This window comes from Apus apus, chromosome 3 (genome assembly GCF_020740795.1).
Source record: "Apus apus isolate bApuApu2 chromosome 3, bApuApu2.pri.cur, whole genome shotgun sequence".
In the NCBI taxonomy this organism is placed as follows: domain Eukaryota; kingdom Metazoa; phylum Chordata; class Aves; order Apodiformes; family Apodidae; genus Apus; species Apus apus.
The window spans coordinates 98,328,241-98,353,604 of NC_067284.1; the positions used below are offsets into that span (position 1 = coordinate 98,328,241).

The 25,364-nt window shown below is 36.0% G+C and overlaps 1 protein-coding gene across 4 annotated transcripts in view; it reads left to right on the forward strand.

Annotated features, from left to right (window-relative positions):
• Positions 1 to 25,364, forward strand: part of SCAF8 (SR-related CTD associated factor 8) — a 93,537-nt gene that overhangs the window by 13,850 nt on the left and 54,323 nt on the right. For 3 of the 4 annotated variants that reach the window (XM_051615794.1, XM_051615795.1, XM_051615793.1), the window contains exons 2-8: positions 6,521 to 6,604; positions 8,186 to 8,230; positions 11,147 to 11,308; positions 13,117 to 13,273; positions 17,198 to 17,328; positions 18,966 to 19,142; positions 25,016 to 25,095. In XM_051615794.1, coding sequence (XP_051471754.1) covers positions 6,521 to 6,604; positions 8,186 to 8,230; positions 11,147 to 11,308; positions 13,117 to 13,273; positions 17,198 to 17,328; positions 18,966 to 19,142; positions 25,016 to 25,095 — 836 coding nt within the window. The remainder of the gene's footprint in view (positions 1 to 6,520; positions 6,605 to 8,185; positions 8,231 to 11,146; positions 11,309 to 13,116; positions 13,274 to 17,197; positions 17,329 to 18,965; positions 19,143 to 25,015; positions 25,096 to 25,364) is intronic. The other variant, XM_051615797.1, reaches the window with a different exon arrangement.

A 25,364-nucleotide genomic window follows, 5' to 3' on the forward strand; every position in this document is an offset into this window, starting at 1 on the left:
CGTTGCAATCAAATGTGTGCTACTGTGGAGTTTCCTGAGTTGCAAAATCACTGGCACTTTTTACAGCAACTTGAAAGTATTTACTTTTGCTGTGCTTTTTCTCACAGAGGAAAATAAGATTATTCCCCAAAGGTCATATGGGAAGCCTGCATTTAATGTTCTTTCTGATTTGATTATTTAACTTGTTTTTTCAAAAACTTAGCCATCATTCCAATGTAGAAATTGTTTCTTTTACCAATAGTCAGACTCCTTGTGACTTGTCCCCACTTGTGTTGCAGTTCTGCCCCTTCCCCCCCCCATCGAATTCTGTACAAGTTTAGTTTTTATTCCTTCTTAACATTTGTGTTATTTGGAAGTCATTAATTTTGTTTCCTTTAGCATTACACACGCAGTTTCTTTTTGTGGCTCAGTAAATTTTGTGTGTGTCTACCTTTAGAGAGGGAATGGAATGTCTTACCTTTAGTTTTCTGAGTAATGTGCCATAGTTCAAGAATGGACAGTACAAAACAAAGCTTTGTATAGTTTTGAAATGGATGTTTATATTTTATCAATGTTTAACCTTTCAATTTATTCAAGTCAGTTGGTCTTACCAAAGTGGCATTCTCACTGGTGTTGTTTGTATGTTGGAGTGACTTTGCTGCGGAGAGCCTTTGTGTCAGAATCACTGGTGAATACATAGCTCTTGGCAGCAGTGCTCCTTTCCAGACAAATACTGGTAGACTGGTTTCTCCCCCTTAGATACTACAATAGCTGGGAGATTAATATTACCTTTGTTTATATTAACAAATTCTTTTTAGTTTCTGGTGCAAAATTAATTACTAAATGAATGGGAAAAAATAAATTGATCTGGCAACATGTGAGGTAGCTTTTTAATTAGCTTTTTATATGTTTGTAATCAACTGGTGATTGGTGTGTTACCCTTTTCAGTTAGCTTCTGAAACTCAGACAAAGAGATTACGTTTAGGAAGGAGACATTGTTCATTTCAGGTTTGTGCAAAGCTGGGTGCTTGGTGGACTCCCACGAAACAAGTACACCTTCCTCATAATACAGGGTTTCTTATATACATCAAAAGTAAAAATTCATCTTATCCCTCAAGTACACCAATATTAACATCTACGTACTTAACCTGGTGAGTTCTGAGTTTAACTACTCCTTATTCTGCTACCTGTGATACCCATCTCCGGTGGCTTCAGACATTCAAACCAAGTGAAGCACATCCTTCTGTTGGTCATGCAGGTCTGTCACTTCCAATATCAGATATGCAGCGTTCAGAGAGAAATTTTTATTCTCTTAGTGTACATTTTAAAAAAAGAGACACTGAACTTTGGTGCTCACGACAGCAGTGCCTCAGATTTCAACTGCAAGTTTCTGTACTTACTGGTTTTTCACTTAAAAAATTATACAAATATTTTCATTATGCAAGTCCTTCCAACTGTGAACTTAGGAAAATAATTAGAGAAGACTGTTTTTTATGGTGGTGAGATATCTATAAAGTGATTAGATGCTTAAAGCATCTAATCTGATCAACTGATCAACTTTCATCTTTTTGGGCAAGTGTTTTGTATGAGTCGATGTTTATCCAGAGAAGCAGGTAAATGCCTAGTGAGTGGAATTAGGCAGATTTTCTTCATAATTCAAAGAATCATACGGTAGCTCATCTGTAAAGCATGTTTTCTGAAGTTTCATAATGCTTTGTGTGTCTGTTTCTTTACTTTCTTCCAGCTTGTATTGCAAATGTGACTGATCTGCTTCAAAACCTCAGAAACTTTGTGGTTTTGTCTGCCAGTTGAAGATTACAACGTTTCACTTTTGATCCTCTTAAATGAAACACTATCACTGTTTTGGAAAAAATGCAGCTGGCTGATGTGATAAGGCTCACACTTCATTTGAATAAAGCCTTTTAAACTGAGAGCTGTATTTTATACCAGCATTCAGATATCTAACTGTATTTTATACAGTTATTTAAAAGAGTGGGTGTGTTTCATTATGGTATCTGGGCACAGACTTAGCAAGTCAGTGACAGCAGTTCATGAGTGAGTTGTGTCCCTCTCAGGATTGCCAGAGCTGCCCTCTTAGCTAAGGAAAACCACACTGGGCAGTTTGAAGCCACATCCACCAGCCTGGCTGTCGCTCCCTCTGTGTTCATCTCATTTGGTGTGTTCCCCCAGTCCCATCCTTCCCAGTTGATCTCCACTACTCAGATTGTATTGACATCTGCCATCCTCTTAGTAATTCTCTTTGAGGACTGAAGAGTCATATTTAGCTTTGTTCTTCATATGAAAGCTTCTCCATAATTTTCATTATCCCTAGTGATTTCATCTCCAGCTAGAGGGAAGAGCAGAAATTCCAGGGATATTGAGAGGTTGAGTGCACAATGTAGGTTAGTACAGTTGTCTAAATAATATTATGGTTCTAAAAGTCCATCTGTTTGATTTACTGCTGAGATTTTTCTGGTTTAGTGTTGAGTTGTTGCTTTCAAAGAAATGTCTCATGTATCAGCAGATCCCTTTCCTGAATGACAATAGTAAGCTTTAGTGCCAGTGTCCACTACTTCATGTGTACTTATGCTTACTTTGTCTGCCTTTTTATTACTCTTCCATGCTCACGAGTGGTACTCGGTGGGACTTCCTTCTAGTACAAACAAAACTACTGTTGATTCAAATTGTTTGCTGGCTGTCTTTATGGAGTAATTGTTCAGGTTATTTGTCGTGCAAGGGCCTGTTTAGAAGAGCTTAGTTTCTTTGTAGCATTTTGTGAAGGAACTTTAGTAAATGTCTTTTGGTAGTCCAGGTGGGCTGTATCAGTATGTTCATTGAGTCTTTCAGAGAAAGACAGTACACTGAGATGTGGCTTTTCCATACAACAGATGCATGGAATTGTTTGCTCATTGATTCTTTTCTTTGAAATAATTTATACAAATTTTTCTGGTTACAAACATTGAGCCTAACTGATTTGCTGTTTCCTAATTCTCGTCTTGAACCCATTTCAGAAATGAATGTTGCTTTTCCTATCTCTCAGAGCTCCACAAGACTGAAACTGTTTAAAGTGGGAATTCATGCATCACAGCTACTAGGTCTTTCATTCTTGATTTCTGTTCTAGCACATAATTGTTTTTCACATTGTAAGCTTTTCTTTACCTTCTTATGAGCACACTTAAGGGAGATTCTGTTGTGGAAAGTTTCCACAGTTTTTCCTGTGTAGATCTAAAAAGAGGAGGCAGTCCTTTTTCTGTAGGGCTTTATCACCTATGAGTCCTCTTTATGTGCTGTTTGTCCTGGAGGAGCAGTGTAACAGATCTGCTATTCCTTCTCTCTTCTTAAAGGGCTGATTTTTATGTATTGTCCTATTTGTTTTTCAAACATGATTGCTTTATTTTTTACATCTACATTACCAGTCAGAGCTTATGGTCACTTCTCCCCTCGCCTTCTTTGGACACCATTCTTATTTTCTTAAACGTACTATTTTACTTAAGATAGTTTACCTGAATTTACTATTTAGCCATGTTAGCATTTAACCTAGTTTGTTTAAAGGCTTTTTTAAATGTGAAGTCAAGCATTTATCTTCTGCCAATGAGCCTGAACACCTTAAAAAAGCATGAGCAGGAAATAATTATAGCAAACTCTTTTGGCTAAGCATTTGTACAACAGGGCATACTGGAAGAAAAGAGCCAGAATATAAACACAAATTTTAAAATCAATGTATTTTAACTCTTTGTTTTCACACTTTAAAATAATGAATAAGTTGTAGTTATTTTGCTTTAACTAGATTTGAAGAATATCTGCTTCAGACTTCTGCCATGGACTGACAGACCTAAATCACCAGTGTTCCAAGTTAATATACTTTTCAAAATGAAATGTATTTATACAAAAATTAAAGCTTCTTAAAGACAATAAAGGAAAAACAACTCAGAATAATTTTTTTTTTTTCCCTTGGTTTCTTCCAAGTACTAAATTTAGGATTTGTGTTTTCCTTTAAGTGACTGTTAAAACATGGGACAGGTGTATCCATTGCCTCAAAAAGCCTGCTTCTACAGAAGTATGTTATTAATTTTGGTGTTTCTTTTCGTCCATTTTTTCTTTTTCTAGGTTGAATTATCTGTTGTTAAGGCTAAGTTTGGTTCTCTGATACCTGGAATAAAGTAATGGGATGCTAGGAACAATCCATGTTATCCTCTTGGTTTTTGCTGTATTCCGGATGTGTGGTACTAAGATACCTGACAGTACACAGCTGATGCTTCACAATCAGTCGTGTGCGAGTCTTCTGTGTTTCCCAGCACTGTGTTGTAGCTTTCTAAATGCTTTGAACTGCTCCATCCACTTCTCTTTCCTAATAGTTTTGAAGCTGATGGACTGGCCAGGTGTTGCCCCAGCATACCTGCGTGAGTCAGTGGTTCTGTGTCCTTGTAGCAGTGTTTGTCATAGGTGAAGAAGCTACTGTTTCTATCTCTTCTGGGACTGTTTCCACATCGGCAAGGTGGCTTCTTGAAGATAGGCTGATTTCTTTTTTGCTCACATATCTGTTAATTGCTTTTATTAGTATTTTGGGCTTTGAGAGTGCTGACCAGGAATACCCAAACTGACACTGCTAAGTTACTGCCTGAATGTAAGCAAAGTGTTTCTGGCTCTGTAGTGGCTGCAGAAGTATTTTATCGGTAGTTGCATATCATCCAGCTAAACCAGTAGCCAAGATAAGTGACCCACACAGTCTGTCTAGTAAAACACCTGTGAGTAACTCGAAGTTGCTGACTGGAGATTCTTGATTTTCTGCCTCTTTTCTGCCTTTCCCAATGGTTGTGAAGAGCATTTATGTATTTTAATTCTAGAACAGTATTGCTTTTTAAGAAGCATGTAAGTAATTAAGAATATTTTGCATTAGTGCAATGCACTAATAACAGCAATTAGGATTAGTAAGAAGTAACAGTTATTTAAAAGTGGTAGTAACAGTTGTTTTAAAAGTGGATGTCTAGCTGTGAACTGGTTATAATTTCACTGTTTTAATGGAAATCCATTCAAGCTGAGGAGACAGATACTTATGTTTGGACTAACAGTTTTTTTCAGTTTGTCTTTTGACAGCTATACAAGCGTTAGTTAAAACTTGTAATGATGGGAAGGGTAGAAAACACATCTCATATTGGTAGGGAGAAGAAATCCTTGTCTGTTGGAAACTCAAATACAACAGAATACCTACTTGTTAACTTCAGAGTGATAGATTATTATAAGCAATTTGGGGAGCATGACCTATATTTAATATTGTCTAGTCTGTTCCACCTGTTATATTTTACTTCGTTAAATGTAAATAATTTTGAATTACATTACTGTTTCAATGAGTTTTTAATGGAAAAACTCCAGTTCTTTCTGTCTTTAGGAAGAAAGAAAAAATTGTCCATGGATGGCCATTTCTAGTATTACGGCTCAATTTTTGACCTAACATACTTGTAGACATCTGTGTTGTAAATAAAAATACCATCTAAGTTAAGTCAGTAATATCCTTAAAACTCGTTTGGCATTTTCTATTTGGTCTTTTTATATATGCAAGCAGCAAATATTAGGCAGTTCCATGTCTGTTAACACCTATGATTAAAGGAAAAAAGAGCATAATTTTGTTCAAAGGAATATATTGTGAATAATCAGACGGTTTCCCAGCAAATAAATAGCCCTGGACATGGAGTCCTGACTCAGTGTGAAGGAAGGAGTTGTTTCCATTTGCCACCTATCAGTCATAGCTATGAAGTTACTTCATGTACAGTTCTCACTATGTAGCAAATTTCTGATTAATATCTGTCATGCTGGATTGCTTCTGCAATGTGGTGTATGTACTAGTAAAACAAGTAGAGTTATTACTGCATCCTGGGAGAAAATTGTTGCAAAACTCTGCTGCCTGTGTACTGTGGCTGTTTTGATGGTTAGATATTTATGAAGGTACAAAGCTGTGTTTAAAATTGAGAACGCAGCTGAATTCTAGATAGAGCATTTGTATTACTTTTCATATATTATTCTTCTGAGTTAACACAGTGAATGAAGGAAATCTTGCACTTTTTCCATTTTGTTTAATGGAAAATAAAAAAGATTTGATTCAGCAGACATATGATGGTGAATTTAGGAAGTAGCTGGTTATGCTTCTGTTATGCTTCCATAAAGGTGGTCAAGTATTTTTAAATTTTTTTGCCCTAGAATGAAAAACTTAATGAGAGCTACTGTATTTGCATATCATATGCATTTATTTTGTAACTTCACCTGCAGGTGTCTACTGTATTTAGTGCTAGTAAAACTATGTATATAGTGACTATTGCAAAGAAAAACTTGTTCTCTTTTAAACATTTTAGATCTTGGATTGTATTTTATTGGGCCTTTTTAGTTTTTCTTCAACAGGGATACCTTTTCTGGTGTAATATATACTGTAAATACAATGGAAATAAAAAGCAGCATTTTCTTGTGGAAAAAGAATGTATTTTTATACTGCGTATAACTGCAGAACATATTTCTTAATTACTGAGGGTTTGTTTGTTTGTTTGTTTGGCAGTTGTACTCGCTGAATGATTATAAGCCACCCATTTCTAAAGCTAAAATGACGCAGATCACCAAGGCAGCAATCAAGGCTATAAAGGTAAGGAACTCACTGATTTCTTTTGATTACCTTTCCATTTATTGTGTGTGTCAAAGCAACTGAATGCCTTGAAGAGCTTACTTAGAACTTTTCAGCTCCCTTGTTGTCTGTGCAATTTCCAAGTTACAATCAAATGTGATACTGATGGGATATTCAGGAGTGGAGCAGAAGGCTTAATTTGTTGTGTGACTTTCATTTGCTGGTTGTCATATGTGAGAAAGAATTATACTAACTTGACTCTTCTGTCAGATGTGAAAGACAAATTTTTATTTTTTTTCCTCAGTTTAAAAAGAAAATAGTGACATTACCTGGGAACTGCAGAATAAATAAAAAACTAAAATATACAACTACAATTCCCCATATCCTTTCCCCTCTCCCTCCACAAAAAAATATCTAAGATATGTGTGCCTTTGGATCAATTACATTGTTTATTTCGTTTTTACAAATTCCTAGCAGAGCTTTTCATGGGTGTTGTGCATAGATTTTATTATTTATGTTGCTTAGGTACAAATTGTTCTAAAGTTTTAGCATTGATATGCTAATTAAAGACTTTTTGACAAAAAGTAAGCCTAATTGCCAAACGGCAATGGAGCTGCAGAAATCAGCTCTGAAAAATGATGGAAGGAAGTATAGCATTAGTGTTAAGCATTAAAACAAATGGAAACTCAGTGAAAACTGGAGATGAAGAAGGTGATAGGATAAAAGAAAAAAGTAACAAACTTATTCTCTTTCAGTCTACATTCCTCTGAGAATGCAGATACATTTTCAGATAATAAAACCTATATTGGTGTTTTGGGTAATTTGGAGAGAGACTTTTCTGATTGACAGAGGAGTGAAACTCACTGGATTTCTTAAGTAAGAGAAGTCTATGTAAATGTTAGTGTATGCGGTATAATGAAAATGCTAAATACTTGCATTTAACATAAACAAGTAGTAGTTGGCAGTAAATACTTCTGTAATTAAACAATTAGACTTTATCAAAATGTTTTATCATGTATTTAACTTGAAAATCCTGCTTCCACTCCTAAAATTTCAATAACATCTAATTGTTTAGAGCAGTCACTGAGATGATATAGAACCATTATGAAGATACAAGAGATTAAAAAACAGCAACAAAAACCAACTACAAACCAGGCCAATTTAAAAGCAAAAGTGTTCACTAGGTGTTAAAAGATCTTCCTGTACCCATGTTTTTAGGTTATTGAAGTGCATACTTGGAAAATAAATTAATTACAGGCAAGCACTATGCTTAGTAACACTAGGCTGACATATTCAGTTGTGTACAATTAAATAATTGTAAGTTTTTGAAGCAACAATTACATTATTCTCTTAGTTCTCTCTAAGTAAGTGCATGCTATTAAAAAAAAATTCAGCATAAAAAAGCTTCAGAAGACAAAAAAAAGTGAAATTGGCTTTCTTAGATGCTGTTAAGTGTTCTAAGGAAAACACCGTGCTCTGTAGGTATTGGATTGCTGACTAATCATCCAGAGTTTCTAATTCTTGTTTTACTATCCATATTGCATGACTTGAACATGCATCTTCAGATTTTGTTCTCTGTTGAAATATTATTTTATTTTTCAGTTCTACAAGCATGTTGTACAGAGTGTTGAGAAGTTCATTCAGAAGGTAAGTCAGTCATAGGTATTTTGTGTTAGCACTGAGAAAAATGTCCTCATTTTGGGTTACCAAGTATTGGAGACCATCAGATTTTAGGTAGATACATGGATCAGTATTTCTGTCACATGTTAATTTTTTTCAGTTTTCAGTCACATTCAATTTGTCCTAGTAATTTGAGCTGTGATGCAGAAAGACAAATACTTGGCTCTCTTTTTGAAGTTATGAGGTACTTTTATCTGAATCACTGTGGATACTGTTTTTACACTACTTCTGTATGCATTCATTTAGTCAGCATAGCCCAGTCAACAGCTGACAGCAAAAGATTTGACAGTGTTTTGGTGATTGACAGCTGCTGTGGCTTTTCTGCCAGGTTTTCACGTAGATTTTGAAGCTGAACAGAGGATGATCAATCAGCCTAATCTTGTGTGTAGTAGGAGATGTAGCATTTAATTTGGTGGTTCCCTCTAGTTATTTAAACAAAAAAACTAGAATTTAGATCAAAGACTGGAATTACTTTTTGGGAAGATGCAGTATTAATGTAAAGACTCTGAATAACAAGAATTTTATTGCATTTTGTTTTCTTGCAACAGTTAATTATTCTTGGGTAAAACTGCATTTTGCCTCCACTTAGAAAGGCCTGCATTCCAGTTTGTGAGTCTTTCCTTCTTGACTGCATACTTCCTGACTGTTCTTTGATCATTTTGGTACTGACTTTCTTCTGCTTTTGTAAATAGGAGTTAATTATGATCAAATTGTGTTTTTATTTTGTCTAGCAAGCTAGATAAGTTAGTTGGTGAATGTTGCAATTTTGGGAGCAATTTTTCTTCTGTTCTCCATTTTCAAGCAGTCTGGATTGCTCTGTGTCAGTAACCTGTCTTCCTCATTACCTTTCATTCCTTGGTGCCATGTGTGTGCTGCAGTGCCTTTTGGCAGTGGTTGGACAATGTAAACAGGAGAGCTCAGCTTCAGACCGGTATTTTAAGTGCCTCAGAAGAATTAATTACTGAATTATTTCAGTTCTAAAAAATTAGTCCTGTGTGGAAAAGGTGTCACTAGTTTTGTGGCAGTAGTGAAGACTAGTAGTATACTTCACTATTGTTGCTAGTGTTTTGTCAAGTAGTTGACTTTTGGTGCATCACCTCTGACTTCTTCCACCTGTAAGAAAAGGGATCAATAAATGTCCTTTCATCCCTGTTGAATACTACAAGTGGACGTAGGAGGATGAGAGCAGGTATACATCTTACCCATCTCTGATTAGTAGTGCTTTGCAGTTTTACATCCCAAAATTAATCTGGAAGTGCCTGAGTTATTGATAACTTTGTTAGAGATCACTCTGGATTAGAAGTTTCCTTTTGGTGGGCTTGATCTGTTATTTTCAGTATTTCATGAACAATTTAGTGAAATGTGCAAATTATTAATAACATCAAGTAATAAGTTCTTTTAGTAGAATTGGAGAAATGCAGATGAAAGCTAGCCATTTGATATTTATGAACTCAGTTTGTATGTTTGGAAGGTAATTGGATTGTTTTTCTGGAAGCAGTCACTTCAAGATAAAACTCAAGACTACTGAATCATCTGTTAAAATCTGCCATAGACTTGTTGAGAGTGATGTCAGTGCCATCTCAATTAGCTTGCTGCTGATTCTTTACTACTCCAATATTTTCTTTTGTGTTTTTTATCAGTTTAAATACAGAGAAGAGTTGTCTGTTCTGTATTTGAATACTACTTTTGTGGTAATAATTTAGTGAAAATTTCAGTAGCTAGAGTACATTGAGGTGATTTTCTTAAGATTGTATTATACCCTATTAAATTTTAAATTTATAAGTTTAATAATGAGTATTTATTCTTAAAAGGATGGCACACATATTCTTAAAAATAAAGAATGGCACATTTAAATACAGTGAATCATATTTAGAGCTGAAATAAATGCTTTGTCAAGGTTACAAATGTCAGCAAATCAGCACTTTACAAAATACAAAGTTTGTATCTATGCTGTAACAAAATTAATAGTGTGAAGAGTTTGTTTGGCACTGTATTGGAGATTATGAATTTAGTGTGTTGCATAATATGTTAACAGACTACCTGGGATGTACTTTCCCCATGTTTTCCATAATAACTTCTGTGATAAGTGTGTACAACCAATATTCATTAAGTGAATCCATGTCACAGGATATTCTACTGATGATTTAATTATGTTTTTGTATGACTTCTCATTCTGTCTTAACTGCATCAAACCACTGCAACTGGTTTGACTTTGCAATTAAAATTTTAGCTTTAGTATTTAAGTAAGTAACAGTACCTAAGTAATTCGTCTTGTGGTTGGCAGACATGTTTAAAAATACCATGTTGTTTGTAAATTATGCAGGTTTTCCAGAGTTCTAAACTAAGTGTCAGGGGTATATTCTCCATCAAACAAATGTCCAAATAAATAATTTTTGTTCTGGCAGGGGGAGAATATACCACACATTAATTACAACAGTGTAAAATAAAATAAAAAAATATTAATGTTGATGTTGACTTTGATAATTAAGAAGGACAAAAATATTTTGCATTATATTTACAGCTAGTCCCAATGTACCGTAAGAGTTTCTTCTTGCTTTATATTGCTCTTGTAAAATAGATGTGTGCATTTAAAACGGGTATGTGGTTAATGTGCTAATTTTTAATAGCTACATTCTAAAAAGTTGGGTTTTTTCTAGTGCTAGGAAATAGATTTTAAACCATTTACAAATTTGTAGGATACATATAGACATAGTAATTTGCTGGTTTTGAGAGGGCTTCATTTTTCAGGACAATTTATTAAATAGAAAACATTGTAGTAATACTTTGACCCATTTAAAAAGGACTGTTAATATTTACTCTGCAGTTAATATTTTTAAATATTTTTTTTAACATATGCATATTTTAAATGATCATTTTTTGTAGTGCAAACCAGAATACAAGGTACCTGGTCTGTACGTCATTGACTCCATTGTGAGACAGTCCCGACATCAGTTTGGACAAGAAAAGGATGTGTTTGCTCCAAGATTCAGTAATAACATCATCAGCACTTTCCAGAACTTGTACCGTTGTCCTGGGGATGACAAGGTAAAAGCACTTAGAGATTTTTCTGATTAAAACAATGATTAGAATGTTACCTATGAAGAATAAAGATTTTGATTGCACTTCCAGCTTGCTAGAGTGGATCTAATTATAGACTTACACATTTACATGTATTTCTTTAATTTTGCTTGTCTGAGTGTATGGATGGTGGAAAACACTTCTAATTAGATTAATTAGACTTTTGGAAAGCTTTTCAGGAAGACTGGATATATTTGTATAATGTAGAAGTGGACATGTGGAAGGACAGGGAATTGTAGTGAGTCTTTTATTGTCATCTTCCCCCCTTCAGTGAGAAAATGAACAAGTAGTTTTTGTTTGTTGAGGAATATCTATCTTGGTAGCATTATCTTTAGTACAAGCTGGTGTATTTTGGACTAAAGGAGCAATAGAGAAACAGTGAAGTGACTTAAAAATATCTTTCCTTTGATACTGAATCAACCAACAGCTGAATAAAGTCCAACTAGAATAGCTTGACCCAATTGAGCAATTGTGGGTTGTTTTGTGTTTTGTTTGTTTGTTTGTTTTTTAAATCAAGCAGAAGTATAGTAGCATTTCATTTAAAGTTTCAAAAACCCTATGCCAATTCCTTTGCCTGGCTCAGACATGGAAAGTACAAGGGGGGAGATAGATACTGAGGCACGTAAATAGTTTTATATTCCTGTTTTGGATAGAAGTGGGATGTTAGAGCCTCTGATGGACTTGTCAAGGACTGCTTATAAACCAAACATTTAAAGAAGAAAGGCTGGCATATGGTAATGCTGAATGGAAGCCTCCAGAGATTTCTTCAAAGGAGTTCTAAATTATGTCTTCCATGTAGTGAAAATTTAGCACTTCTCTCTGTTAAGTATCATGTTGGAGTTTTGGACAAGCAGACTTTGTTTCCTTTGTTGTAAACACTGTTTATGTTTTATAAAATTTAGATAATTAAACCATCTTAGTGACAGCTAACACAAGATCTTAAGAAGAACTATCTGTTCTTTATAATACAACTAACTGTCCCCTCTTCCCAAATATAAAGGTGTCTTTCTATCATATATTCCTATCTAACTTTTCAAAATGGTAGTAAAATTTAGAAGAGACAACATTTGGTATAGAAATGCAAGCTGAACAACGAGTTACATCTAATGGAATTGTATAAAGTATAAATTTTGATTTTTTCCTTCCATGTGATCCACATTCTTTTAATACTAGTATGTAAATTCAATAGGCAGGCAGTGGTGTTCCAGTTTAAACTTTTAAATTCCTCATTTCATCAAGAGAGCTTGCAAAATACTCAGCTGTTTTCTTAATAAAAGTAGTTAGCAATCTTACTAGTATGTGCCAATTTTCAGTGGTCGTAAATAATTTTGGTTCATAGGTAGATCAGAATTGCATTCATATATGTTTACTCCAGAAGTTTAAGAGACTAATAATTCCTTGTTTTCATTATTAGTAATGTTTTAAAATCCTTTCTTAAAATACTTTTCCTTCCATACTGTCTTTTAAGAGTAAAGGTACAAAAGAGCCATTTGATAATACGTTTGTTTCATTTTAATATATTTAATTTTCTGTTGAGAGAAGACTGTCACTATGTCCATAGAGTTTTTACTGTTGCCCAGGGTCAGCCTCCGATTTGTAGCTTGGATATCTTTGGTGTGACCCAGTATAACTATTCTTACTGTTTTTTGCTGTTTGTAGATCTAAATATGCTTCAATCGAGACATACTGACGTTGCTAGTTAAAAATTCCAGAACTGATAATAACAAGAAATATAGGCATGACTCAGGTCTTTTGTTACACTTTCTTCGTTTTAGAGTAAAATTGTTAGAGTGCTAAATTTATGGCAGAAGAATAATGTGTTCAAGAGTGAAATTATTCAGCCTCTCTTGGATATGGCAGCAGGAATTCCTCCTCCCGTTGTGACCCCAGTCTTGCCCACCACTACAGCTGCTATGAGCAACAATACACCAGGTAAACAAAAATAGATTTAACGTCACACTTTGAATCAAAACACTTTTGTCAACTTTGGTATGCTTGCTGTTCACATGCTGAAAAAACTCACTGGTTTCCTCCTGACAAATTAGATGAATACTAGAAAGAAATATATTATAGTCAGGATCTAGATCTAGATCAGGGCAACAGCAAAACCAAGGCATCCTGTTGTGTTTACTTTCCAATTGTATTAGAAATTTATTCAGGTTGAGTAGCAGTGCAGTAAGACCTATTTTGCACTTGAAAGTCAAAACAGTACATCACTGAAAGAGTTAAAAACACAACACAGCACTTATTACGATCTTTGTTAATTAGTGGTGCCACGACTGAGAAAAATGAAAGAGAAAGAGAATACAATACCTATGTCATCGGTAGGATTGAGCTTGCTGGATAATGTCAGACAGTGCTCCTTTGCTTTTGCTGGCCAACAGACAATTATTTCAGAGGGAAAAATAACACAACAAAGCTGCAGCCAGTGATATACTTCCCTCTCCCTCAAATCTGAAATATGTGGGCCAGGAATCATGCTGGAGAATCATTTGGGCAAATAAACTGCTCATGGAGTTACCAAATGCTAACTTTGTTATATATGCAGACTTTATACTTTTCTGCTCTAAGCACCTTCCTTATGTAGGTAGATGATGGGTAACTGGCTTTTCAACTTCTTTTGCTTTGCAAAGATTTCTTCTTTCAAGGTGGGGTGATAATACATACAAAAATTGATTTTTGGCACAATTGATTTTTTGGTCAATGGCAGCCTTGGCTGCAGTGATCACGAGATGGTGGAGTTCAGGATCCTGTGTGGAAGGAACAGAATACCCAGCAGGATCAGAACCCTGGACTTCCACAAGGCAAACTTTGGCCTCCTTAATCAACTGTTAAGGGAAATCCCATGGGACAGGGTGCTAGAAGGTAAAGGGGCTCAAGATAGCTGGTCAACATTCAAGGACCACTTCTTGCGAGCACAGGATCAGAGCATCCCAATGGTTAGGAAATCTAGTAAGGGAGCTAGGAGACCTGCATGGTTAAAAAAGGAACTACTGGGCAAACTCAAGTGGAAGAGGAAAATCTACACATCATGGAAGGAGGGGCTGATCACTTGGGAGGAATATAGGTCTGTTGTCAGAGGATGTAGGGAGGCAATTAGGAAAGCTAAGGCCTCCTTGGAACTTAACCTTGCAAGTCAGGTTAAGGATAATAGAAAGGGCTTTTTCAAATACATAGCTAACAAATCTAACACTAGAGGCAATATTGGCCCTCTGATGAATGAGGTGGGAGCCCTGGTGACAGAGGATATAAAGAAGGCAGAGGTGCTGAACGCCTTCTTTGCCTCTGTCTTTACTCCTGCAGGATTTCCCCATGAGCCCCAGATTCATATAGCCCCAGAAGAAGTCAAGATAGAGGAGGAGTTTGCCATGGTAGATGAGGATTGGGTTAGGGATCAGTTGAGTAATCTGGACATCCATAAATCGATGGGTCCGGATGGAATGCACCCAAGGGTGCTGAGGGAGCTGGCGGAGGTCATTGCCAGGCCACTCTCCATCATCTTTGGTAAGTCATGGGTAACAGGAGAGGTGCCTGAGGACTGGAGGATAGCAAATGTCACACCAGTCTACAAGAAGGGCAAGAAGGAGGACCCGGGTAACTATAGACCGGTCAGCCTCACCTCCATCCCTGGAAAGGTGATGGAACAACTTGTTCTTGTCACTATCTCCAGGCATATCAAGGATATGGGGGTCATCAGGAGCAGTCAGCATGGTTTTATCAAGGGTAAATCATGTTTGACTAACCTCATAGCCTTCTATGAGGAAATTACTAGGTGGATAGATGATGGTAGAGCGGTAGATGTGGTATACCTTGATTTCAGTAAAGCATTTGACACCGTCTCCCACAGCATCCTTGTAGATAAGTTGATCAGGTATGGGTTTGGTGATCAGGTAGTGAGATGGATCAAGAACTGGTTGAAAGGAAGGAGTCAGAGAGTTGTAGTCAATGGGGCAGAATCTGGTTGGAGGTGTGTGACCAGTGGAGTCCCTCAGGGGTCGGTACTGGGACCGGTGTTGTTCAACATCTTCATCAACGACCTGGATGAGGGTATAGAATGTACCCTCAGCAAGTTTGCTGATGACACTAAGCTGGGAGGAGTGGCTGACACACCAGAAGGCTGTGCTGCCATTCAGAGGGACTTAGACAGGCTGGAGAGTTGGGCGGGGAGAAACATGATGAAGTTCAACAAGGGCAAGTGTAGAGTTTTGCATTTGGGGAAGAAAAACACCATGCACCAGTACAGGTTGGGGGCTGACCTGCTGGAGAGCAGTGTAGGAGAAAGGGACCTGGGAATCCTGGTAGACAGGAGGATGACCATGAGCCAGCAATGTGCCCTTGTGGCCAAGAAGGCCAACGGCATCCTGGGGTGCATTAGAAAGGGTGTGGTTAGTAGGTCAAGAGAGGTTCTCCTACCTCTTTATTCTGCATTGGTGAGGCCGCATCTGGAGTATTGTGTCCAGTTCTGGGCCCCTCAGTTCCAGAAGGACAGGGATCTGCTTGAGAGAGTCCAGCGCAGAGCTACAAAGATGATTAAGGGAGTAGAACATCTCCCTTATGAGGAGAGGCTGAGGGAGCTGGGTCTCTTTAGCTTGGAGAAAAGGAGACTGAGGGGTGACCTCATTAATGTTTACAAATACGTAAGGGGTGAGTGTCAGGGAGATGGAGATAGGCTTTTCTCAGTGATGACCAGTGATAGGACAAGGGGTAATGGGTGGAAATTGGAGCATAGGAGGTTCAAGGTGAATATACGAAAAAATTTTTTTACTGTGAGAGTGACAGAGCACTGGAACAGGCTGCCCAGGGAGGTTGTGGAGTCTCCTTCACTGGAGACATTCAAAACCCACCTGGATGCGTTCTTGTGTGATGTGCTCTAGGTGACCCTGCTCTAGCAGGGGGGGTTGGACTAGATGATCTTTCGAGGTCCCTTCCAACCCCTAAGATTCTATGATTCTATGATATGTGTCCAATCCTTTGCTGATCCCATACTGAAAAGCAGTGAGATGGATGAACCCATCTTGTTTTTCACTGGTGTCTGTAGATACGTGAAAGTTGGAGCTATTGGACTGGATTTACTTCATCTCTAAGATAATTATTTTTTGTTTCCATTAGTTTGTTTACTTTAAATTATTGAAGTCATAGCTTTACTTTAGTATTTTTTTAAACTTGGATGCAAATTTTCTTTTAAAACAGTATTGTAGTATTTTACGTTTAGTGTTCACTGCCTATCTCTACTTTTGAGGTAAAAGCAGAAGTATTTGCAGGGATGTAGGATTCTTCTGGGTTATGGCTTCAAACTAATTATCAGATTGCTGATTTATTCTCCATGTTCCTCTTGAGAAAAAATAAAACAAGCAATCCTTATGAATCCAGCTGCTGCAGATTGAGATCTTGAGTAGAATGCTTAAGGCTCCTCCTGGGCATGAAGTGCAAGTCCAGTAATTTGTGGACTAGCAGATGTTTCTGACTAGATTGCTAATATTCATCATTTGATATATATTGTTTCCACTAAATGGTTTGTATTACTCTGAAACCTATTTATTTTGCATTCATCAGCGGTTTTGTTAGTAGTCCCCATTGGTCAATAGCAGAAAGAGCTGTGAACTGCACTTACACAGAGTAATCCTGCTACTTGAGGAATATTGATGCGTGTATGTGTTATTTCTGTGTGCTTTGTATGTCAGAAAAAGATTTCAGTTGATGTTAATACAATGCTTTCTCAATATTTCATAACAGCAGGGGGGGGTTGTTTTATTGTGATTGTTTGTGTGGGTTTGTTGGTTCTTTTTGTCTTCTCTAACACGGTTTTTAAATCTGCATGTTAAAATATTTTGACATACTGCATTTTCCCTTTTTTAGGAACACCTGTGACTCCAGTTACTCCAGCCAATGTGGTACAGAGTTTACCTGATCCTTGGGTGTCTCAGATTGCTAATACAGATACTCTTGCTGCTGTTGCACAGATTTTACAGAGTCCTCAAGGCCAGCAGGTAAATATTTTGTAGACAGTTATACTGTGCGCTGTTTGATACTTTGTGTCTTTAGTTACACTTAAACAATACTGCTTTTATGAGTGTCTCTTAGTTTTGTGTCTGTTACCCATGTTGACTATCCCATGAGGTTGCCCATTCCAGTTAAGTTCCAAGTAAACTAAAACTTCCTGTTACTTTGGTTGTTCCTTAAAAAAAAATGCAGAATGTGAGATGGTCTGTAATAGATGCATTTCTATATAGTGCTGCAGATGACTAACTCAAGAGCAGCATAAGATTTCATGGATATAGGTATGAAATAGAATGCCAGTTTAAGCATATTTCACTGCAGTATGTCCCAAGAAGCTCAACATTGTTCAGAATTACATAATGGCAATGTATTTATTCTGGAAGTGCATTGTGTGTTGATAATTTTCTTTATCTTTCCGTCAGCTAAATATAGTTTTTATTTACAGCATTAAAAAATAAGGTCTTAGAAGTGGCTGCATTCCTCATTTTCTGAATGTTTTTGGAGTTTCTAAACTCCAAAAAGGTGGCTTCATGTGTAGCATACATGAACTGCTTGTCATCTTAACCCACAGCCTCCTAAGCTGAGCGCTTGGAGTTGGCTTTCTGTAAAAATGTAGATTGTTTTTCAGTTTATACTAGGAACGCTGGCACTAGAATGACTTTGACATTGTGATTTTTATTTGGAGTGAGGAATGGGATGCTTTACCTGATGGTGCACTAAGCAAAAATCCCATGCATATATGAGTGAGAAGCAGTCACCAGTGAACTGTTATAAAACACTGATGTTGGCAATAACAACTTTACTTAGTGGTACTGTTTTACAGTGTTCAGCTGAGCAGAGTCATCTGTAATTGTTCATAAGTCAAGTGGAGGGAGCATTTTCATCTGCTTACACTGAAATAAATTGAAAAAGAGAGTTAAATGAGTGTGTGGGATACCTTGTGAAGTGTAGAGGAAAGACAGTGGAATAGCTCTTAAGGAGGGGAAGTAAAGTACGAATGGGAAATATATGAAAAGTCAGTAAAGCAATTTTAAAGGTTATTACCTAGAGAGTATTCTGCACAAAGAAAAAAAGGGTGAAGCAAAAGAGAAAGATTTTGAAGATGAGGATGGTATTGAGAGTTTTAAAGACAGCAGATTACAAAGAAATAACATTTGAATGTTTAGCTTAAAATGGTAAAATGAGGAAGAGAATGGATTTTGAGATGGGGAAAAGATGATCTTAAACAGAAGTGTGGAGACAAACTGGATACACAGTAACTGTACGTGCAGATCTCTAGCATTGGGAGATGAACTTGGAACATTTGCTTCCTTGTTTCTTTTCTTCCTGTTCTCCAAGCCACTGTACTCCTCCTGTAATCTCTAAAGTCCTCAATTTCATATTAAACTGTATTTTATGGATGGGAATGCTTGCAAGTAAATTGAGAGACTTGACATAGGAGAGGGCAGGGTAAGAAAGATGTGACCAACCAGAATGTGGAAGGAGCTAGAGCATTGACCATCCAGGATTTTCCCATTCCAGGGCTTTCATCTCTGCTTTTTCAGTTTGATCCCTTCCTACTCAGGTAGGTAAAGGTAAAAAAAAATAATAAAATTTAGTGATACATTTATTATCTTTTCTCTTTTAGCTTCAGCAGTTGATACAGACACTGCAGATACAGCAGCAAAAACCTCAGCCATCGCTACTTCAAGCCCTGGATGCTGGTCTTGTCGTTCAGTTGCAGGCCCTCACAGCACAACTTACAGCTGCAGCTGCTGCTGCTAACACACTTAATCCACTGGAACAGAGTGTCTCTTTTAATAAGGTAGAAGTAGAATAATAGAAAATTGAAGAAATATTTATTGTTAAATATTTGTATGTGAAAGTCATCTTTTGGGTTTTACGGTTTAACTTTAGAGGTATTAAGAATACATGAATATACTATAATGTGCTCTATCTTGAAAGTTAAGGAAAAAAAAGTATAGAGAGTATTATAAATGAAAATACTAGTTTTTATATGAGATTAGGGCTAAATGGCAATTCATAGAGTATCTTGAGTTGGAAGGTACCCATAAGGATCATCAAGTATGAAGGTGGATTTGATTTAGCAAAGTTGACCATTATTATGTTTTTATTCATTCTTTGTAACACAATGGTCAGAACTGAACATGTCTTGTATTTTCGTTTCCTGTGTTTATGATCTGAGGTATGAAGTTATCCCTTACAAGGTAATGAGAGGAAAACATTCAGAAATTTATATACGCTGTTTTCCTAGAAGAGTAAAACATGGTTGGACGTGTAATTTACGTACATTATAAAAGCCAAGAAAACTGATCTTAGCCATAGTGACAGTAAGTGAAGAAATAAGTTCAACTGTAGTTAAAGCTAGTCATGTGATGCTTTCTAAAGGATGCCAAAATGCAAAAAAACCCAAACAAACCCTGTAGGTAAAGAAATGTGTGTGTTGCAACATATGTGCCTATTTTAACAAAAAATAAAAATACAGAATATAAGAGTTTAAGAAGACTGGTTTCATGCTAAGTAGCAGTATCCGTGCTGGCTGTAGTATTAGTATAGTATCAATAGAATTAAGAAAAGAACCACTTCTACTCGAAGATAATTTTTTTTTTTCATTATCTTTGGAAGAAACAGCTTGTGAGTAGATTCCCTCTGTAGGATTGTCCTGGAGTGAATAAATACTAAGAATAAAGAAGTAAAAAAAGCCAAAACCCCATTTTTTTCCTAACACAGATGAACTCGTTTTCAGGCATTTAACTGCTCAGAACTGGACAAGTTCTGAGTTTAAAGTTTGAGAACCATTTAACTTACATTTCTAGAATTTGTTCAGCTAAACTCAAATCTCTGAAATAGTAAAGAGAGTTGTCATTACTAATGGAAGTAATGCAGCTGTAAAAAGTAAGTCAGGAAAAAAATGGACTGTACTCATGCTGTATCACAGCTGTAAACATCAGCTGAAGTGGGGTATAATCACAGGGAAAAACTACATCACTTAATAGGGACTGCCTTAATATTTAGATTAAAAAAGCAATTAAGCATATGGCACTGTATTGTGGTTTATTCCGCAGATTTCAATTGCAGCATTTATATGGAAAGGTGTACTCGCAGGTGTGGTGCTTTTGAATGTTGAACAACTTAACTGAAGCAAATTGAAGGAATTGGCATTCTGATCAGATGTTTATATACCTTGAGTGAGTTCAGCCTGATGCTCTTTAATTAGTTTATGCCACTAATAGTATGCAAAAGTCTTGTCATGAAAGCTGTCAGCAGAGTGAATGTACATGATTGTGATTTCTGGGACTTGGAAGGTAATTGTTGTGGAAGGAATTCTTGCATCAGTGTGCTAATTTACAAGCTTTCAGTAGGTATATAGTGTTGATTTGTTTTTGTAAGATGTGGAAAAGTTGTGTTTATAGTATGTGATCTTGATCTCAGTTCTGCATTATACAAGCAGTGTTAGATTATAATACATCTCAAATTCCTTGCTTAATGTTCTGCAGCATAACTGTGAAAGAACTGACAATGTATGTGTTATTAGCCCACTGAAGCTTTTACTCAAAGGCTATTTAGGGTGTTTTACAGAAATAGCATGTAATCTTTTTTTTTTTTATTTTATATAATATAATGTTGGCACTACCGTGCCTATTTTCTCCTTTTTCTTAGGTTTGGGATTTCTGAATCTAGGTATTATAGAAGAGTACATATCAATTTATATGTATTAATGGGCAATCTTGTTTTTGCAATGATAAGTAATGGGGATAATAGTTTTCCTTGCTTTTCTTGATGGTGTGTCAGCACCAATTTCATCTACCAACTGAATCCCGCTTCTCAATAGCTGAAAACCTTGAGTGACAATGACATTAATCTATTTATTAGACTCTTTACTTTTCATTTTATTATATAATTAATTGTATAATTTTTTTAAGTACACAAGGCAGCCTTCATAAACAAAGTGTTAAAAAGGCAATATTTACTTTTATAGGAAGCATGTACATCAGTGTTTTAGTTTGAATCAGGAGTAAGCTTTTGCAGTGGAACTTTGATTGTTTACATATACCACACATAATTTCACATCATAGAGCAATCTAGTAACTAGTAACAAATTCCAAATAGCTGCCCAAATAAGATAAGAACTATAAATCAATTTTTTTAAGAGGAGAAGATTTGTGAATGCTTTGCTTCCTGACAACAAATACAGATCTTCATTAGTAACCTTTCAGAATTGAAGTACTAGAGTTCTTACATGCATTTTAGAGACCTTGCAATAGTTTTTTGTTTATCTTAAAATGCTTCAATTGCAGGTGATGATACCGTTAGAGATAAAAGTATCAAAACCCAAGGTGTCAGAACAGTGAACAGCAACACTAGATTGTTAATAGCCTTTGTTTGGGTACCAGACATACAGTTGCTTAATCTCTAGGGTTCTAGTCTTTATAAGAAAATATGTTGTTTACAAGTATACTTTTAACAGTGGGGCACGAGCCAGCAGAGTGCTTTGGCAACAAAGAGGGCCAACAGCATCCTGGGCTATGTGAACAGGAGTCTAGCCACTTCTTGGATGGGAATTGCCATCCCATCCAGACATCCCAGACATCCCATCTACTCTCGACTACATCTAGACCATCACATCCAGTTTTGCCACCCCCATACAAAAAAAAGACATTGACAAATTAGAGGGAGTTCATGTAAGACCACCACAATGGTCAGGCTGGAACACTTGCCCTCAGGATATTTGGAGCTGGTTCAGCCTGTAGCAGAGGTAGCTTTCGGGGAGACCTAATAGCAGTCCTCCCTCCCCCCCCTTCCCCAGGACCTACAAGAAAGCTGGCAAGAAGGTGAAGCTGGAGTCCTCACAGCACGGCATAGCAGCAGGATTAAAGACAACGGTCAGAAATGAAAATGAAAGGGGTCAGAGTGCATATCAAGAAAATATTTTCTTCCCATGAGCACAGTCAAGCACTGGAATATGTTGCTTGGAAAGATTGCGCAATTTTGGATGTTGGAAACAAAGATGTTTCTAAGACTCAGCTGGATAAAGCCCTGAGTAGTCTTAACTGAGCTTTCTGTGAGCAGAAAGCTGGACTGATGAGGTCCCTTTTAACCTGGACTGTCCCGTGATCTTAGGATTTATGAAGAGAGTAGAAGAGATACTGTCATCTAGTGCAAACTGATGAAGTATTCTTACCTGAGGTACAGTGACCAATCCTGAACATCTTAAAAAACTGCAGCAACAAAATTAGAGAAGCTAGCAATTCTTAAAAGCAATAATTAGAAATATTGAGTAGTTTCTGCAGAAAATAATGAATAGACTTCTGATGGAGTTTAGAGAATGGAGGGTGAGGCCATGATGTAGATGTAAAAATGTTTACATGGTTGAAGGCAGTGTCTGAAAGGCAAATGTTCTGAGTTGGCAAACATAATAAAAAGACAACATTTATGATAAACAGTAATCATTATGATACAAAGAAAACTGTGTAGTTTTCATTTTTTTATACAATGAAGGTGACTTGGATAGCAAATATAAATACTGCAGGATATTCTGATGAATATATGAGTATCCATATTTAAAAATAAATAAATCCCAATTACCAATAAATTCAGCAGTTTTCCCAGTCCTTTGTTTTCAAACTCTTTAGTCTCCATAGTATCTTGTAATGAGTTGCACAAATTAATATGTTTTAAATGAAAAATCCTTCCTTTTGTCAACATCAAATATGCATGTTTTTTGACCTTTCTACATGACTGTATCTTTGTATTATGGTAAAGAAAGATTTTTGGTCAAAATTTCCTATACATTTATGTCCTATTCTTTTTATATGAATTTCTACAGAAAATATCGTGATCTTTAAAAATAATTTTGTTTTCTTTGGAATAAGAACCTTTTTAAATGTCTTTAAGAATTCACATTGCTTTTTCTGAACATATTTTCTTCTTAGGTAACTAAAGTTACAGGTGTAGCATTCATGGAAAGTTCTATGCTTTTATATGTGTTCATGGGATGGATTTACTTTAGGTATCCTAACATTTACTTTAATTTCTATTGCTTTATTCTATAGAGTATTCTGTTACAATATATTTTCCCTTTAATAGCTACTACGTTGTTTAAAACAAATTTAAACAAAAATCATTTTGCACGTTTTATATTTCAGCTGTAGTTCTTTGGTTTTCTCTGGCCCCAGTTTGACTAAATTTTTTTGCATAACATAAATTGTTGACTGCCATCCATTTGTTCCTTTTCTCAGAGAATTAAATAGTACATATTTTGTTACCTTCCTTCTACTTGGTCATGATGGAAGATATATGATGATTAATGGTATTTTAAAGATGAGACTGGTTGTTTTTCTAAAATACGTTTGTTTCAGAGCAGCAGCATTTTGCAAATGTTTTACTTGAAAATATTCTAATATGGACAAAAAAAGAAATGGCCACCTTGCTTTAAATTGATTAAATATAGATGGTGAAACTTATTCTGGATTTTAGCATTCCCATCTCCCATAAGCTTCATGGTCTATGTTTCTGCTGTGTTATCTCAGAGATAAATTCAATCATATATATTAGATTATTTCATTGGGAAAATAGTTCTAAAAATTCTTGATTGATCAGTCTCTTAGTGAGCTTTTGCTTTGCTCGTTGTGCTGGACTCCAGTAATTGAGAGTAAACAGAGCATTTGAGAGAGAAATTCAGCTACTGAATCATCACAGATTGTAACTGGAGACAGTTTTGCCTTGGTATTTTGAAATGACTGCCCTTTGTTCTCATCCTCTTGTTTTTTTTCTTCTGAGACTAAGGTTTGAGAAGAAGTTGTGGTGATTTGTAGTGCAGCATTAACTGCTTTTCAGAAAACTTCCAAGTCATACGGATGCATGCACATAGGTTTGCTAGCGCTGCTCAGTCAATAAATAGTGAAAAAAGACAGTCTCACTGACAAATAACGGTTGTGTTTTTTTGTGCTTGTCCTTTAGTTTTGTCTTCAAGAAAGGAAAATGCTCCTGAAATGCTTCTGGGCTCTTTAAAAATTAATTAAAAAAAATTTTAGTTCAGCAGAACTCCAGCATAGACATCTTTATAGATAAAACAGGAAGTTTATCCAAGTTTTTCTTTTTCACTCTCAGATAACTTTGGAGCCTAATTTCTCTTGCATGATAACGGCTTGCTTTGATTTTTTGCAAACTACATATAGGAAGCTGTTTTCAAACAGCAATATATTTGAAGGAATTCAGGTTGTCTAAGTGACCTGTGTATGTGAAAATACGGTCATACTTTGCAGAGTAATCAGGCTCTATGTCCTCTCTTAATATGAGCAAATCTGTTTACTAATTGCCAAAGGATAGAATAGTTGGCCTTTTCATAGTAATTTCTTATAATTAAAGCTACTATTACATAAAATTAATCTTTATTTAAGCCTTCCTCCGAACTTACTGTTATTTCTTGTGGAAAGAACATTTGGTTGTACTAACAGCAGCCAGAGCTCGAGAAAGCCATGGACAAGATTTTGTATTTGATGCATTCAAGAGTTTGGTAGCAGTAGTAGTATGACATTTGACTTTACTCAGGTTATTTGCGAGACTTTTTTTTTTTTTTTTAAATTGAGAAATAAGAGCATTTCTCTTTTGAAAAGTAAATATATATAAAGGGACACAAAAGGAGCACTCAGTAACGCCTATCTTGCTTTCTCCTAGAAGCTGATGGACAGGTTTGATTTTGGGGAAGAATCTGAACAAAATGAAGAGCCTAAAAAGGAAACTCCCACTTCCCAACTGTAAGAACAAGCTATGTTTCTTATGTAAATAATAAAACTTGCCTGACACTTGTTGAACATTAGGATTAAATAGTAATGTAAATGTTGTTTCTTTCAGAGCATAAGTATAATAAACCAGTAGGAAGAGAAAAGACAGTTTACTAAATTAATGAAACATATACGTTTTAAAAATACTGAATGTAAGTCTGTGTGCCAGAAGTTTTGTTGGCTTCATCATGAAGTTAGCACATTCTTTGCTTTATTAGTTATGTTCATAGTGTTAATATGAT